The sequence below is a fragment of the Nilaparvata lugens genome, chromosome 12 (genome assembly GCF_014356525.2).
Source record: "Nilaparvata lugens isolate BPH chromosome 12, ASM1435652v1, whole genome shotgun sequence".
In the NCBI taxonomy this organism is placed as follows: domain Eukaryota; kingdom Metazoa; phylum Arthropoda; class Insecta; order Hemiptera; family Delphacidae; genus Nilaparvata; species Nilaparvata lugens.
In genome coordinates this window covers 22,524,744-22,542,678 of record NC_052515.1, presented here as the reverse complement: position 1 = coordinate 22,542,678, position 17,935 = coordinate 22,524,744, and the positions used below count along the sequence as shown (strand labels likewise).

The window sequence follows — 17,935 nt, the reverse complement described above, 5'->3', positions numbered from 1 at the left end:
GTAGGAAAAGGAAGGACAGACAGGATAGGGACGGCAGACAACGGTCCGCTGTGCCCTGGGGAGATGGAAAGATAGGGACGGCAGACAACGGTCCGCTGTGCCCTGGGGAGAAGGAAGAATAGGGACGGCAGACAACGGTCCGCTGTGCCCTGGGGAGAAGGAAGAATAGGGACGGTAGACAACGGTCCGCTGTGCCCTGGGGAGAAGGAAGAATAGGGACGGCAGACAACGGTCCGCTGTGCCCTGGGGAGATGGAAGAATAGGGACGGCAGACAACGGTCCGCTGTGCCCTGGGGAGATGGAAAGATAGGGACGGCAGACAACGGTCCGCTGTGCCCTAGGGAGATGGAAGGACAGGGACGGCAGACAACGGTCCGCTGTGCCCTGTGGAAATGAAAGGACAGGGACGGCAGACAACGGTCCGCTGTGCCCTGGGGAGATGGAAAGATAGGGACGGCAGACACGGTCCGCTGTGCCCTAGGGAGATGGAAGGACAGGGACGGCAGACAACGGTCCGCTGTGCCCTGTGGAAATGAAAGGACAGGGACGGCAGACAACGGTCCGCTGTGCCCTGGGGAAAAGGAAGAATAGGGACGGCAGACAACGGTCCGCTGTGCCCTAGGGAGATGGGAGGACAGGGACGGCAGACAACGGTCCGCTGTGCCCTAGGGAGATGGAAGGTTAGGGACGTACGGCAGCCAACGGGCCGCTGTACCAGGACAGGAGGTCGGGGACGTACGGCAGCCAACGGGCCGCTGTACAAGGAGCAGGAAGGTTGTGAGCGGAATGCTCCGGTCTGGGGCTCGTCCGGCCTTTAAATACTCCCCCAAAGTGGAGGGGATGGAGTTGTGCTGCCGCCAGAGGCGGTGGAAATCGTCTCGATGCGCGGAAGATGGTGCGCCATCGGTACCTTCCTTATCTCCGCGGTCGGCTAGCTTTGCTGATAGCCGAGCGTCTTTCAATAATATTATTAACTATTTCCCGTCACAATTTTACTTTGTGACAAAATAGTAGCCTATAATTCATTTATTCCAATAGGGCTACTTGAAAGTTCAATTATTGTACATAGAATTAAGCAAAAAAAGGAAATATTACAAGAAAATATAAAAAAGGACACTAGTAATTCATGCAATTGAATAATATAAAAAATAATAATTTATAATTTAAGACAAAATTAGGAAATTGAAGAAGTTTTGGACAATAGCCTGTTTTTTCTTTCTTGACTACTGTATTGTTTGCTTTATCCAATAAATAAATGAATAAATAATTCAAGTTTTAAATTGTAAAGATTAATTTTGACTTTCGTTGAATGGTCTAATAATAATAAATTTTTTATTGGAAATGTGCCCTGTTTTATCTTTTTATAGATTAAGATTAAAAAAATCTTTCAATCATTGTTAAAAATTCTAAAGCTCGTAATTATTTTTCTAACAGAAAAACTTGTTTTGAACTGAATAGAAGAGTATTGCTTCAAAGCCAGAACTCAGGAGTATCGCGAAAAACTCACTATTTACTCAGAGACTGAATCAGTTTTAATTTTTTCTAGACCTTGAGTTTTTATTTGAAAACTAAAGTTTTGAGTGCATTGGAGTTAATGAATGGATTTATTAATAAATTAATCCTTTCCCTTTTAATCCTCAATTTGATAAATTAAAAATTCATGATTCGCGTGTTCAACTCTTGTCAGTTCTATTAAATATTAACACAGTTTTGACCTTACTTGTCAGCTTGCCACCAACTGCAATATTATTTACCTCCGATTAATAAGAGTGTCCGTGTCAGTGGTCAGTACCCTACCTAATACATATCTAATCAAACCCTTTTATAGTGTGTTATCTATTCATTCCATTGTATTCCATATATATTTATTTTATTGTATGTCACCTATTAATTTTTCATTTTTGTTCCCATTTCAGCATTCATTATCGAGCTATTCACGGACTGGTATAAATTCAAAGGAATCAACGTGAAATCCAGGATACCACTCCTGGTTGAAATATTAGATAATTATAATTTCGAAGAACTATTAAGTGCCTTCAAACAGTAGAACAATATTTTCTAAATATTTTGTACAAATTATGCACAATATCTTGCACAGAACACAGAATGACGTGGAACTTTACTTTCAATGATTGATGCTTATTTCACCCAGAAGTTTTGAAAATTACAAAGTGAACGATTATAATAGTTTTAAGAGATGAAACTCAAAATGACTCAAATGTATTCGTGGATTCGATTCAAGGAAGAAGAAACAAATGTGAGTAAAACACTATCAATGAAATCTAATTTTTAATCAAAACTTGAAACTTTTAAATGAATCCTACTTTTGTTTGCAAAATGAAAGATAATCAGTTTCATTTGATTATACATTTTATTTTGTATTAAAGAATAATAATAATAAATATATTATTACAAAAATAATGAATATCCAATATATATCATAAAAATTTCTGAATATTAATTTTTCACGATATTACACGTTTCTGCTGTAATTATTCAATTAACACTAGTATTGAAATATGTCACTCTGTCAATTAAGCATGATTCATGCACTTTTGATTGCATTGCTATCAAATAATAAGTGCAGGATTATGTTCTTTCAAGAATATTATTGACAATGTTTGAGAAATCTGTTGAATCTCAAAGATCATTTTCAAGTATTTGAACTTCCTTGTAATGATATAATCATCAACTATATGGTGCTAAATTATTTTAAGAAATGAATGTCACTATGCTCGTAAAGAAATTATATAGTTGATATAAAAATGCTAAACTAGGGCATTTCTAAATATTTTCCAAAAATTATGATTTAAACATCTTCAAAACATCTTCTCTGTATCTTCAAAACTCAATGATTTTTTCTCATGAAAGAACAAAAAAGATCTGGAGTAAGATAATCAGTATTGTTTATTATTTCAGAGAACAAATAATAAATGTTGCAATTCTACATAAATAACAATCTGTTCATATAAAATGAACAAATTGATGATGTTATAATATTACTGTAGGTTTTCTCCGAAGTAAGGTTTTTCTACAGATGTAATAAAATCATAATTTTTGGGCGTAATTGTTTTTTTTATTTTTGACTGGATTCTTATGTCATAGTCATGTCTCTTTTTTGGAGAGCAAAATTACCAACCTACTTACGCGTTATCTATCCACTTCAGAACTATTGTATTTATCTTCATTTGAAACCTACTGATAGGTATGGCCTTACGTAGAATTCATTGATCAAATTAGTACAATACTTCAATTACAGATTCTTTTCACAAGTGGGTATCAAGTTAAATGGAAAATTGTACGAATTTATCTATTTTTGACGCTTTTAGGTGTAAGTTTTCAGTTTAATTGATAAGTTTCATGAGTGTTAACATGCTATAGTGTTTTCACTGTATAACTTGAATTGTTGAATTAAAAAACTAGAATTGTTTTTTGAATCCATCTCGATATCAGAAAGCAACTGAGTGAACTTTTTCGTATTCTAAAATGTGGATCAAATTTGCTGAAACAAAAGGTACTACTTTTATATCAAATTATTTCAATTATGTGAACAAGTTCTCCTAGTGGAAAATCTATCAATTTGCTATTCTGAAGAGGAAATTCGCGAAAACACTTTTATTTTGAAAGTGTATAATTTGAAGTAAAAGAAAACGTTTCCCTTATTTCTGGAAAAGCATACTATATAAATAACTAGAAAATAATCTATAAGTAAAATAAGAATTTAACTGAAGGTTGAATTTGGCAAAAAGTACAATAATTTCCGATTATAATCAATGATAAATCAAGAAGTTGAATTCTGCAAATAAAGTTTCAAATTATAAATATTGTACTATTTCATTTCAAATTTCAGTATAATTCTCTTTTATTTATTGTTCCTCTCTCATATTTGTAGAATGAAACACAAAATATCTGGGACTTTATCGACAAAAACCGATTTAATGTATAGATAGTAACTTAATTTATTGAGTGCTGTTAACCACATTAAATATCGCGAAAAACGTTCAAATAAAGATAATAGTCTTCTGCTGCGAGAGCTCTATCACAAAAAAATGTGGAAAATAACGAAATTTCAATGTATTGGATTATAATTTAAAAATTAAAGGATTTTTCAATAATACCAGAATGAGATTTTTCCAATTCTAAAATAAAAAACAAATTTAACGACAACTACAATCATAATATAATTATGACATTGAAGGAAAAACTAGGCTGAGCCTGTACAATTCTCTTTAAAAGTTTTGATAAAAAGTTGATGTTATTAAAAGGTTATGATATCACAAACTGCTTCGTCACTTGATTTTCGTTCCAGGAATAATGATTTGAAGATTTTTAATTTTGAAGGTTGACATAATACTTCAAATGAATCCCAGAATATATCAAATTGAAAAAAAAATAGAACACATCTAATAACTATGTTACTAGGAAATGAAATCGGGATGGAATTTTACTACAAGAAAAACTTTTGCTGTAGAGTTTAGGAATTGGTTCCTTAATGGGAATAAATAAAAAACGCTAAACTCCAACAAACTATAAACTAGCTTAAGGGAGTAGGAAGTTTATAATGGAAGCGCAGGCAAGAGTGCTAGATACCAGGGCAACAGAACTTCCAGGAACTACCCATTATTGATTTTACATCTGTCTTAAATTGCTTTTCTAAAACTTTTCTTTTCAGAACAAATAAGTGCGTGCGTGTTGGGTTGATCTGGTCATTCATTTCAAACTGTCAGCTTCAGTTGAATGGGAAGCATTGGTGCTTTTCAAAGGGTTTACTGACTGTTTGGAATGAATCTCTCTATCTTTAGTCATAGGTATTGTTGACTTAGTTTGTCTAATCTATTATTTTTGTGATCCCAATGTTTCATATCACATTCATAGTGTGAATGTCATAAACTAACTTTTGAAAATCTTGTGTTTTTATTAGGAGAAGAGAGCGGATTATGACAGTACAATGGGATATGGAATACCAGCATGTCTAGTAAGTAGAATATTATGACTATAGAGCTATTAATTATTGCCATTCATAAAAGTAATACGATTATAGAATTCGAATTCCACAAATAGATGGAACTTGCTAGGCCTATCTCTATTCTTTGAAAAATCACATTTAGAATAGAATGACTGCCTTTATTTTTGACCTAGGAGGGCGAAGTTAGGGTGCAGTCGGCCCTCTCTTAATAAATTATAATTTAAAAACTATAAATATATAATTATTTATGAATGGATACTTCATCACTGTATATTCTATGTAGAGGCCGATGGATGACTTAAATATATGCAGTTAATAACCATGAATACAGCTATCATAATCAAAGTTTGCAAGTATTAGGATATTATATCAAAACACTCAAACTTTTTATGTGTACATTTCCGTTTTCCGGATTTCTATTGCCGTATTTTAAGAGTGGTTTCCAGCCTTGAATTTGTCATCAGTGAGAAATAAAGAAATAGTCACTGATCCCACACTGCGTGTAAATGGCTTTGATTCACCACGGCACCTCTGGGTAAGGTTGGATAGGTTCGGGACTGGGCAGGGGAGATGCCAGAGAAATATGCACAGGTGGGCATTTATGCCCTGGGAAAATATGCACAGGTGGGGCTTTGCAGATTTTCCTTTCTGTGAGTGTGGGGAGGTAAAAACGATGAAGACACATCCTGGAGTCATGCCCACTAAACAGATTCGATGGAGGGCTGCAACAATTAAATTTAGCTTTTGACGATGCCATACTCTGGCTTGATAATATTGTTCGCTAAACGTAGAACAAAGTATGTGTTTTAGCTTACTGATTTATTTTTTTTCTATTCCTGTTAGATGTATTATTATTGCATGGATGGTGTATCCTTGTATTTTGCTGCTCGCACCATACGCATATATATAATATAAGAGTGCCATCTTGAAGATTAATACAATTACAGCAATAAATAGTGCAATAGTGCATAATAAATAAACATTTACAATAACGGTTGGATTATTCATAAAAACTATCAATATTAATGGTTTAAAGTTCATAACAAATTCAGAAAAACAAATTGAAAATTTGAAGTTGAAAAGTCGCTTTTATATATTGAGTTCTACTCCAGTGGCATAGTCCTGCAGTGTGATTTGATAAAATGTGAGCAAATCAAATAATGTATTTGCCAAAGATTAACTATTAAATATAAAAACATGTTCAAAGATACAAAATAAAGTATAATATTGACATCGGTTTATACTTTGTAGGTATAGTTGCGAAATTGTGAATAAATAAAGATAAATTTTGAGGTAATAGATTGCGTATTAGGTGTTGAGTGGATTTTGAATTCTCAATTTGAAGCTCAGTTTTTGCAGGCCGGACGCAGCAATGTCTCCCGGCTACATAGGCCAAAAAAGTGCTCAGGGTAAACCAAATGTTTCAAATTTTTGTGTTGGCCTATGAGTGTATCTGTGTATATGCTTATTTATATAAAAATACTGGACATTATATCCATAACTTGACTATAGGATGAAAACTGAAAGTTTAAATCTCCCCCAGCCGTGATTCACTGCAATATTATTGATATAAATTGGTATTACCATCAATATTACAATTAATATAATTATGTCAAACAAAACCCAAGATGTCTTGATCAAGTTGGAAAGATTATGTCATGAAAAAATAAATATGTAAAATAAGTTGCTCAATATTAGTTGGTAGGAAAAATAGGCGTTAGTAATGAGATGATTATATTCTTGAATTGAAATGTATTTTTTCTTGAATCCATCTATTTAATTATTTATCTATGATCCCAGTAATAGAAGAGACTGAATCAAAGAGAATGCTATTAGAAGAAAATTTATTACAGAACTGACAGAAAAATTAAAATACAGTGTAGAAGGTACAATGACATGGCATAAAGAGCCAATAACTAGCTCAATAAGAAATAACCATTATTACTGTAAGCAAGCGAAGTCTTGGAAGCGTAAATGTATAGGCCTATAAAAAATAATATTAGAGAATTGGTCTCGAACAATTAATTGTATAACTTCAATTATATAGCCTATTCTAGAATCAACTTCTTTACTTGTACTCATTAGCTTAACAGAGAACATGATAAAATGAAAACACAAATTGAAATATTGTCAACCACTTTTATGCTGTAACCAATAAAAGTGGTTCACAATTTTAATTTGTGGTTTCATTACGGAAAACTATTACATCACAACTAACATGATAAAATATGGCTTAATATTGTCCTTATGTAGCTTCATATTGTCTGTAGGCCTACTTCAACTGAAATAATACCTCCTTTATTGAACATTTATATTTTGAAAGATGTATGTTATCAAGAATTTTCATTCTTCTTAGAAGCAGTGGTGGAATAAGTAGAACAATGTAGAAGTCTTATCGGTAAGCCTTTAATCCCTTAGAAGGCCATAAAACCTTATCGGTTGCCCATCAGACCCTCATACTTGAAACGTTGAAGGGTCATTGAGGTGCAAGCGATCTTTAATCGCTTCCCAGTATCACTCTCTCTCTCTCTTCTTTCTCTTATCTCTCAACCTTCTCAAGCTCTCTCTCTCCATACACACATATTATACAACATCTTTCTTTTTTCTTTCTCAAAAAAGGTCAAGTGTAAGAGAGATCCAGGAGTACCCTCACTTTGCCATTGTCAAAAGTCAGCCATTGTACTTTATATTTTCCCCATTCACTTTGTCTCTCTATCTCTTTCTCTCTCTTCCACTCTCTCGCGTTCCCTCTTTCTTTCTTTGTCTTTCTCTCTCTCTCTATCTAACAATATCATCTATAGCTATTCCAAATTGCTTTCTTTCATATCATATACGGTTCAATAATTATCATTTTAGTTTATATTATGTAAATTCATCTAAAATTCTGCTGTGTTGTAAGCTGTTGTATATAAGTTTATAAGCCAGTATATTGTAATCTACATAAAGTACTCAATCAATCAATAAATCTCTCTCTCTTTCCATTCTTATTCTCTGTCTCTCTTTCTCATGACAAGTTTTGATGTGATAGATATCCTGGAGATAGTTTCCATTTTTCACCTCACCGATTTTTTTCTAAATCATAATAGAGCAGAACTAGCCTTTATCATCAAGCCTATCATATTATGATTAATCGCAAAACAATTATTTCATTTTGTGAAATAATGATAAGCTATATGAAACGCTTCATATAGACCTTGTCAACATGATCTCCTAACAGTAAATTAATGGTTTTCTTCAAACGTTCTCAATCATGCCTGGGAATACTACTGGAATATTTATTTCCTCCTCAAATTACAAATTACAAAAGTAGAAATTAAATAGTATCTTGGAAATTATACTGATCACGTATCCAGTTGTGTGATCAGATAATCGAAGTATAATTAACAAGGTAAAAACATTATCAATTTGAATAATAAATAATAAAAATAAAAATAAAAATAAACTAGTATGAAAAAAAAGTAAAAATAAAAAGCTGTGAGTCTAGTCTAGGTAATTAAGATTGCTAAAACATTACTGAAACTACTGCCTGTAGCGCATGAGATAAAAAAAATTCCACTACGGTAATTTATTTGAAATGTTTTCTCACAGCCTTGAAATTTCTAGAAATTGCAGACATGATTCACATTTATCCAACTCAATATATTAATCTATATAATAGGATTTTACAGTGATTCACCGTCTTCCTTCTTTTGTCGAGACCTCCATCTTTGCCTATCCTCCCATTCACCATCCCTTAAATTCCTGACCTGCATAGCCTCATCCACCTCATTTCTCTTTGATCTTTTAGGTCTTACTCTTTTCCTTCGCCCAATTGGACTCCAATCAGTCACCATCCCTATCCATTTGCTAGCACTCGCCCTTCTAGCATGACCATACTACATCAACCTTTTATCCTCAATCAATTTTATAATATCCCATTCCACTTTCATTCTCCTTATCTCTTCGTTTCTCACTCTGTCCATTCTGGTAAGCCCGCAGCATCTCCTCCAGTAATCCATCTCAACAGCTCTTATCTTATCTCTTGCTCTCTTGTTTGTCACCCAAACCTCTGCCCCATACGTTATTATACTTCTGACGATTGCATTGAATATTCTATGTTTATTTTTCCTATGAATATCCTTACTCCATATTATTGGGTGCAACTGTCGAATACAACTCCTGGTTTGGGCCAACCTACTCTTTATCTCTTCGTCTGTCAATCAATCAATCAATCAATCATTATACTTCTATACGTCATTATACTTCTGACGATTGCATTGAATATTCTATGTTTATTTTTCCTATGAGTATCCTTACTCCATATGATTGGGTGCAACTGTCGAATACAACTCCTGGTTTGGGCCAACCTACTCTTTATCTCTTCGTCTGTCAATCAATCAATCAATCAATCTGTATCGCCATTTTTCATGATGGTAAATCCCAGGTATTTGAATTTCTCTCTCGCTTTTATCACGGTGTTACAGTCAATGGACAAATCCGGTGTGCCATCGCTATTCGTTTGTAAATACTCCGTCTTGTCCACATTGACTTCCATCCCGGCTTTGTCATATTCTTCTTTCAACTTTCTCATAATGTAACTTAAATCTTCTTCATCCTGCGCAATAACCACCTGACCGTCCGCGAAACAGAGGGTGAAAAGGTGTACTCCCCTGATAGGAACATCCATTCCTTGGGTACCTATAGATTATTTACCTTTCATTTATTTACAAGTACCTATCTTGGAAACATTTGAAAAAATAAAACTAAATTTGTTTGAAGGGAATTTAATTTCAGGCATTTTAATTTCATCCAACACAATTTTCAAAGTTATTTTCCACAAGAGATCTTGCTGCTCACTTTCTCGCTTTATCTTCCTCCTCCTCATTCTCTCTCTCTTTCAGCTGCCTCACTTTGCTGTATTATTCACCTTTTAATTCAGCAGTTTGTTTATGCGTGAAAATGCTGTAGGTCGGCCCACATTGACAGGGGGTGGTGGAAAGATTAATAGCTTCCCTTGCGGTCCGTACAAATTGGAGTCTTCAGGTGGATATTATTCAAGGAGGTTATTTGCTTGTTTTTTTTAGGAAGAAAGATCATTCAAAGGAGAAGTAAATGAAGAAATTCCAAAGAAGTGTAAGTGAGAATAGTAAAGAAAAAATATGAGAAGGAGAAGGAGGAGTTGGTGGAGTAGGGTGATGTGACGGGGAGGAGGGGGAGAAGGATGAGGAAGTTGAGGATGGCAATGAGAAGAAATGAGGATTAGAAGATGGAAAAAAGGAGAATAAAGAAAGAAATGAATAGAAAAACCAAAAAGTGAAAGTTTAAGATTATTACGAGGTGAAGGAGAAGAAAACAATGAAGAAGACGAGGAAGAAGGATACAAGGAAGAGGACAAAAAACAAAAAAAGTAGTAGAATAACTAGACAAGGAGGTGGAGAAGAAGGAAACAGAAAAGTAGATAAACAAGAAGAAAGGAGGAGGAGGAAGACGCGAAGGAGGAAGATGTGATGGAGAACGAGTAAGAGGGGGAGAAGATAAGGAGAAGAAGATGAAGAAGGAGGAGAAGGTGAAGAATGAGGAGATGATGAAGAGAAAGAGAAACGCAGAGGTTAAGAATAAGATCACATAGATAAGGAGAAGAAGGTAAAGAAGGAGGAGAAGGTGAAGAATGAGGAGATGATGAAGAGAAAAAGAAACTCAGAGGTTAAGAATAAGATGACATAGATAAGGAGAAGAAGCAGGAGAAGGAGAAGAATGAGGAGATGATGTAGAGAAAGAGAAACGCAGAGGTTAAAGAATAAGATGACATAGATAAGGAGCAGGATGATAAGGTTGAGGAAGAGAAATATGAGGAGGATGAGCAGGATAAAACTAGAAGGTCAAGAAGGGAGGAGTATCAGATAGGGGTAGAAAATGAGAAGAAAAGGAGTAGAAGAGAATAAGGTGATAGACGGCTTTGAGAGAAAGCTCAGACCTCAATCAATACCACTGTTCTCTGTCTGTCCGGTGTACAGAGGAAGCTCATCTCTCACGTTACGTCACACTGCTTGTGTATCACACTGCTTGTGTATCTTTTGTGTTCAGTGTGAAGGGGTGAAAAGGGTTGCAACGTACCTAGGTTATCTGTCGAACCAGTAAGGATACAAAACAAATTAAAACTTATCTTCTTCCGAGATTTCCATAAGAGTCTAAATAAAGACTACCATAACTTATTTAAGCTGCTTTTACACCAAAGTTATTAACAAAATGTTTATTTTTCTGTCTTTATAGATTCTATTACATTGAACGGAACCTGACTAACACATATGTTCATCATGTGTATGATAAGTTATGTTCTATCTAATACAATACATAAGGACGGAGAAATAAACATTTTAATAACTTTGGTGTAAACGCAGCTTTACTTTCTCGAAATTTTTATTTCAAACATCAAATGCTAATGCAGAAAATCACTGGTACCGAACCCTTATTATATTTTGTATCAAACACGACCAGTTTCGGCAATAATGTCATTATGGAGAGTGTTCTTTCAATGGAAATTAGTCGAAATTAATTAATAAATTATCGCCAAAATTAGTCGTATTTTATACACTTATGTATAAAATCTGGTGTGGCGCACTCACACAACTTTCCTTGCCGTTATGGAAATTGATCACCTGACGCTTGTGTTCCCGCGCATCACAAGTCTACTATTCAAAGATTTGAGCCAGCTGGTGACAGGGCAATAACGCTGGAGACACACGAGGTCTGCTATCTCTTCATAGTGAATGATTTAATAGAATCAACAATAATTTGCAATTGAAAAATCAAATTTTCTCGAATTTAGAGTTTATTTTCAATTTTAGGTGAAAATGTTACTGAACATTAATTGTAGAGATTTTCATGCCGAATCTATTCCACTTGATTTTTTCTGTTTAAATTGTATCTGAAGCCTGATAATTGGGAATCTAAAATCGAACTTTGTGTTGATAAGGCGGAGCTCCTGAAATTTTTACAGATATGGGACTTGTGGCAGTTGATCGAGCTTATCAATGACTATTTTAGGTATGAATTTGATTAAAATCGTTGGAGCCGTTTCCGAGAAAATAACGAAAAACCCTGATTTTAACAATTTTTTCGCCATTTTAGCCGCCATCTTGAATCGCATTTGATCGAAATTGTTCGTGTCGGATCCTTATAGTAAAAGGACCATAAGTTCCAAATTTCAAGTTATTCCGTTAATTGGGAGATGAGATATCGTGTACACAGACGCACGTACACTCATACACACACACACACACACACACACACACACACCACACACACACACACACACACACATACACACATACAGACCAATACCCAAAAACCACTTTTTTGGACTCGGGGGACCTTGAAACGTATAGAAATTTACAAATTGGGGTACCTTAATTTTTTTCGGAAAGCAATACTTTCCTTACCTATGGGGCAAGGAAAGTAAAAATAATATAATAGGGGAACTAGTGATTTTCTGTAACTAAGAGCCGGTTTCCGAGCTGGGGACTTAGCTAAGTTCTAGACTTTAAGCAGCTGGAGTCAGAAAATTGACTTTCCGAACCGGGGCGCAGTCGCAATTTTTATGACAATCTTTATTCTCTCATTACTATTATTGGAAACGTTTTTCCTTGACGAAATGAAACATTTCTAAATAATTAAAAATAGCTGAAACTTCACCCTATTTTCTGTTTATTTAATTTTGTGTTCAATGTTCTAGTTTTTCGAAATTTAATTTAAACGTGGACTGCGACTACGCCCCGTTTCGGAAAGCCAATTTTCTGACTCCAGCTGTATAGAGTCTAGAACTCAGCTAAATCCCGAGCTCGGAAACCGGCCCTAAACATTCAAGTAGCCCTGGTTCCACCAAGATCGGTCAAGACATTTGATCATGATTAAGTCGGGTACGTTTTACCAGTGAGCACTGGAATTATCGATAGTAACTATAGCCATACAAACCATTATGTTCCAGTGCACTCGTTAACCATAACTGATTTGACAATGTTCACATATTTTGACCGACCTTGGTGAAACCGGGCGTAACTGAAAAAATACTGTATATTACATTCTGAATAGTTTTATATACTGATATTAAAGTTTAAAAAACATAGAGCAGATCAAATAAAGATTTAAAATTATTCAAATTTACTTTCATCCCTTCTAACTTAGATTCACAAGCCCAGGGCTCATGTGGGCATCATCCTCAGTAAAACTAATAATAGGGACTGTTTTATAATCCAGATTTCCAAGGAAGTTCACTTTCGATCTTCTAAAACAATATATGTATTTTAATAAGTATATAATACTAATTTGAATAGGTAAGACGATACAAATAGGTGAAAAAACACTTAGAAACATACATTATTTTCCGAATTTTTCTAAGTGTTTTTTCACCCATTTGTATCGTCTTACCTATTCAAATTACCTAGTATTATAAGACAGTAAAGTGTATTCTGTTATGAATAATTAATAAGTATATAGATATTTCCATTCTATTGCGTACTTGTAGTATTACTATGGTTTCCTAATGACCAAGTTTTTCTATAGGCTCACGTTCCACTCAATATCATTCATCTGCAGTGAAAATACGGGACTTACATTTCTTTCTCCATGTTGAATGAATTTCTACGTATGGACACGTAACAGATTTCCCCGTAACAAGTGAGCCTCCTTCCCGTATCACCGTCTCATATGATGTCTGCATAGCATAGAACAGTAGTGATAAGATCCACTTATCTAAATCGCCAGAGGGTTGTTTGATACGGCTGAGGAATGTGTCGTTACAGTGTGTTGCGCATTCCTTGAGACAAGAGAACATCCTCAATGCCTCTAGGGATGTACCTTCATCTTCCTTGAATCAGTGAACCAACTTTCATTATCTTCTAAAAGCCGGGCGAAGGTAGAACAAAAATGTATCCAACACGTGATAGAAGTGAACCTGTAGAAAAAATCTGATAACTCCACAATAGTGTCTTGTAGTGTTTGTTCGTAATGGACTACTATCAGTTCTATAAGGGGTTTCGGTTTGATTGTGTGTTATTTCCAGGATTGTTACCAGAGTCCAAATTGTATTAAGAGTATTTCTCATAATGAAACATAATCAGTTTTGTGTGGATGTTTGGTTAGATTCCGGGCTGTCTCCGTGGTTGTACCAATATTTGTTTTTGGATAGAATCGCGTCACTGCTGATACCATAAGATGCACTGTGTCGATGTGTTTCCTCTTATCAAGTCTTCCACGGGTAAAAAAGCCGGTAATCAATTATGTAAGGGATGCCATGAACGATTACTGCAGGCAAATGCCAAAGCTAGGCCAAGGAAAAGCAAAGAGACCACGTTCAATGGTTCAGGTCAGTGTAGCTATTCAATTTTCAGCGAAATATGATTTTTGTGTTGTATACATTGATTTCAAAACCTGAATATGTTTTCGAGATCTTGTGTGGAAATTTCTACCAGTCTGATCTATGTGGAATTTCAGTGCTGATGTTGATTTGCTCCTATCGGGTTTACCTCTCTTGAATCTTAGCTTGCCAGGCTATCATAGTTGTTGCGAATCTTCTGCTATTTTAGCAACTTGTATTCAAAGTATTGTCTCTTTTTTGTATAGGGCTACTTGTAATATAAATATAAATAAAAATAAAAATCTCAGTACCCTTTTTAGAATTATTCAAATAATTACTACTGAGATTTTTATTTCTATTTGTATTCAAATTTTATTTTGTTTATTAGTTGTTATCAATATTTCAGTTCAAAATGTGTCATCATTCCATTGAAGCCAACTTATTCATCTAGTCCAATCAGTTTTGTATTATAGGAAATATGCCACAAAATTCCTATATGATCTTATTATAGCCTAAAATCATTAGCCTGTTTTTCCATTCCAATCATTTTTTGATTGCCTATATGTGTTTCATCATTGTTGAATGAATAATAAAAGTAATAGAATCGTACCCCAATCATAGCCTTGAATCCTGATTCAATAGTACCAATATTAAAATGATTTTGTCATTAATTACCGTAGTGAATAATATCTTATGAGTGTTATCACGTAGATCGATGGAATGGGTAGCATCCATTGATCTCTGGAGCTTGTCATATTGTTGTCCATTGTATGGAAAGAAACAATAAACATATTGAGCTATTAATTCTAATGCATGTAAAAAACTATTAACAAATTTTGATTAATAATTATTATTAAACGAAAATTAAAATTGAATGCTGTAAATCATACCGAAGACTTCTGCTACTGCAAATATATAATTATCTTGCATTAGCATAAGTTTTCGGAAGAATTTACAGAATTCAATTTGGATTTTCGTTTAATAATAATTATTAATCCATAGCATTTGAATAATTGCAATATCTTAGTAATTTCCAAATTTTGATTGTTAATTTTTGTATATATTTTATTAGTTTCCAATTATTCATTGTGATTGATTTACTACCCTACCGCATTGTGGTGATGAAGTCAAATCAATCAAATCAAATCAAATTTATTTCCATTCAAAATACATTTCACAAACATAAATATAAATACAGTAATTATGTATTGTACGATTTAATAGAGAAATAGTCACAAGGCATGAACTGACAAATATATTGTAGAATATTATAAGACCTGATATTGTCGAAGTTATGAGATGATTATGATAAATATCATAACTTACAGTCGTTATTTATTTATTCATAATGGAGACTACGGGTTTCCCCAAATATGTATCCTTTACAATACAAATTGTACAGATACAAATGATAAAAATAATACGATATTATACACAAATAAATAATGCAAATAACAAAAATACTACCTAATTCAAAAATGGAAAATACAAAGATTTCCAATTACTTATGAAAAAATGGAGAATTCAAAAATTCCAAAACCTATAAAAATTAAAGAATATAATATCAATTAATGAACAAAAATTCGGAGAATACACTATCAGTAGAATAAAAAAAAACATTTATAACTGAACGACATCCCAAACCATATGCACATCCACTGATACACTAAAAAATTTATTTGATCATGGAAGATTTTCCATTAGTTGGATAGCAAATAGTAAATTTTCAACTGAGAAAATGACTCATTTATTTCAGCGACAGATGTTTAATCAATAACACTATTACTAATAAATGGTTCAGCTTACATTGTTAAATTATGCAAGACCTGAAATTCATCGTTTTTTGTCTTTACTCTGGTAGTCTATTAATATACTTCACTTTTTATAAATTACTTTCGCCAACTGAATCTGGGACCATAAAGCTGTTTCCCCACTTATTAGTATCAGTATCAGTGTCCGGCACAGTGAAATATTATTCCGATAAGTTCTAATGGGACTATTCCCATCGAGGTTAAGTGGTAGAGAGGACTTAGAAGTCCTAACTGCTCTTAATAAAGAATTTTTCCATTTTCATTTCATTTTCCCACTCAGCCCGGCCAAGCGAGTATGATGAGTCCCATTAATACTCATGGAAATCATATTTCCACTGCACTGTAAACGTTCACTGATATTTGATGTTTGATATCATTATTTAACACATTTTACATTTTTTAATGGTATATGTGGGAATCTAACTTAAGAATCGATCAATTCACTGATTTTTGCTAATTATTTTGCCAACACACAAGGAATCTTATGTTAGCAGTGCCAAGTATTATTGTTGCCAAGTGATGTTATTGTTGCACTTAAGTTACAATCAATGTTATTTTTATTGTATTGTAAGAATATGTATTTGTAAATTTTGGAAATAAATTCAATTCTCAATTTAACACATTTCAAATTTTATAGTGATATGTGGGTATCCAGATTTAGAATTCATCAAGTTTATCAATCGATCAAGTTCAGGAGTAATAAAATTCAAAACAAAGTTTATTCTCTGCAGTACCTCAACTTGTCTGGTTGAATACGTTAGTCGAATACGTTATTCGACCGCAGTGTCTGACTGTCGCAATGATAGCAGTTGGCATTTTTCCATGCAATTCAATATAGTAAGAAGATTCACTTCAAACTGTGAGCATCGGTTGAATGGAAAACATTGATTTATTTCGGAAGAGACGATAATTCGTCGGTCCCGACTATTTAAAAAGTAGTCGTTATCTCTTATCATCATCCCTTCCATTCATTACCCACGCTCAAGCCTAAGAGCTTATGTAAGCATCACGTATTTATGTACAAAACACTATAATTTCAATATAATAATGACAATGGAAGAAAGTCCAGGCTGAGTCTGTACCATTTCTCATTGATGTTATCTATAAATAATGCTGAAAGATGAAAGTCAATCAAACTATAATTATATTGACTCTGATTTTTGCAGCCAAAAATCTATTATATTGAGATTGACTTCTAATTGTCAGCATCAGTTGAATGTGGAGCGATGATGTTATTTACAAGGCATGCTGACGTTTTGAAGTGAATAATTACTATAAGAATTTCATTCTAAAATCAGCATCAGATTTGAATCTTGGGATGCCTACTGATGACTAGAAGAGGCTCAAGTCGATGTCCTTTTGTTGGTTTGTTTGTTCGACGATATCTTCCATCAATCAACTTCAGATTTTCATGCTAGATTCAAGGAGTGCTGAATGTTTGTAGTGAATCACTCTAAGGAGATTAACTTTGAGTCATCGTCATAGTCATAGATGATTGTGATTTCTTGTGTTATCTCACAATATTGTAATGCACACAATTTGAATCCTAGAGAGAAGATAGCTTAAGAAGATATCCCATGGTATAGGTTGTTTATGTTCCAAATTTCAAGCTGATTATTTGTTAACTCAAGCCGATTACTGTCGACTATCATCTATTATTATTCACTATATAATTATATTATTATACTATTATTTATTTATCCACATCGAGAATAGTAATAATAATAGAAAATGGATTGTATAGCAAACACTTCAGTTGTTATAATGCAATTTATTGTATTTAAATTATGTTAGTTTATCTTATTTTTTTCACTATAGTGATGACGT

The 17,935-nt window shown here is 33.9% G+C and overlaps 1 protein-coding gene across 4 annotated transcripts in view; it reads left to right on the top strand.

Annotated features, from left to right (window-relative positions):
- The first annotated feature begins 1,946 nt into the window (after positions 1 to 1,946).
- LOC111055873 (beta-1,4-glucuronyltransferase 1) overlaps positions 1,947 to 17,935 on the top strand; it is a 30,119-nt gene continuing 14,130 nt past the window's right edge. For 2 of the 4 annotated variants that reach the window (XM_039439156.1, XM_022343177.2), the window contains exon 1: positions 13,665 to 14,306. In XM_039439156.1, coding sequence (XP_039295090.1) covers positions 14,156 to 14,306 — 151 coding nt within the window. In that variant the 5' untranslated portion in view covers positions 13,665 to 14,155. Of the gene's footprint in view, positions 2,258 to 3,231; positions 3,515 to 4,921; positions 4,976 to 13,664; positions 14,307 to 17,935 lie in introns of those variants that run through there. The other 2 variants (XM_039439157.1, XM_039439158.1) reach the window with 2 other exon arrangements.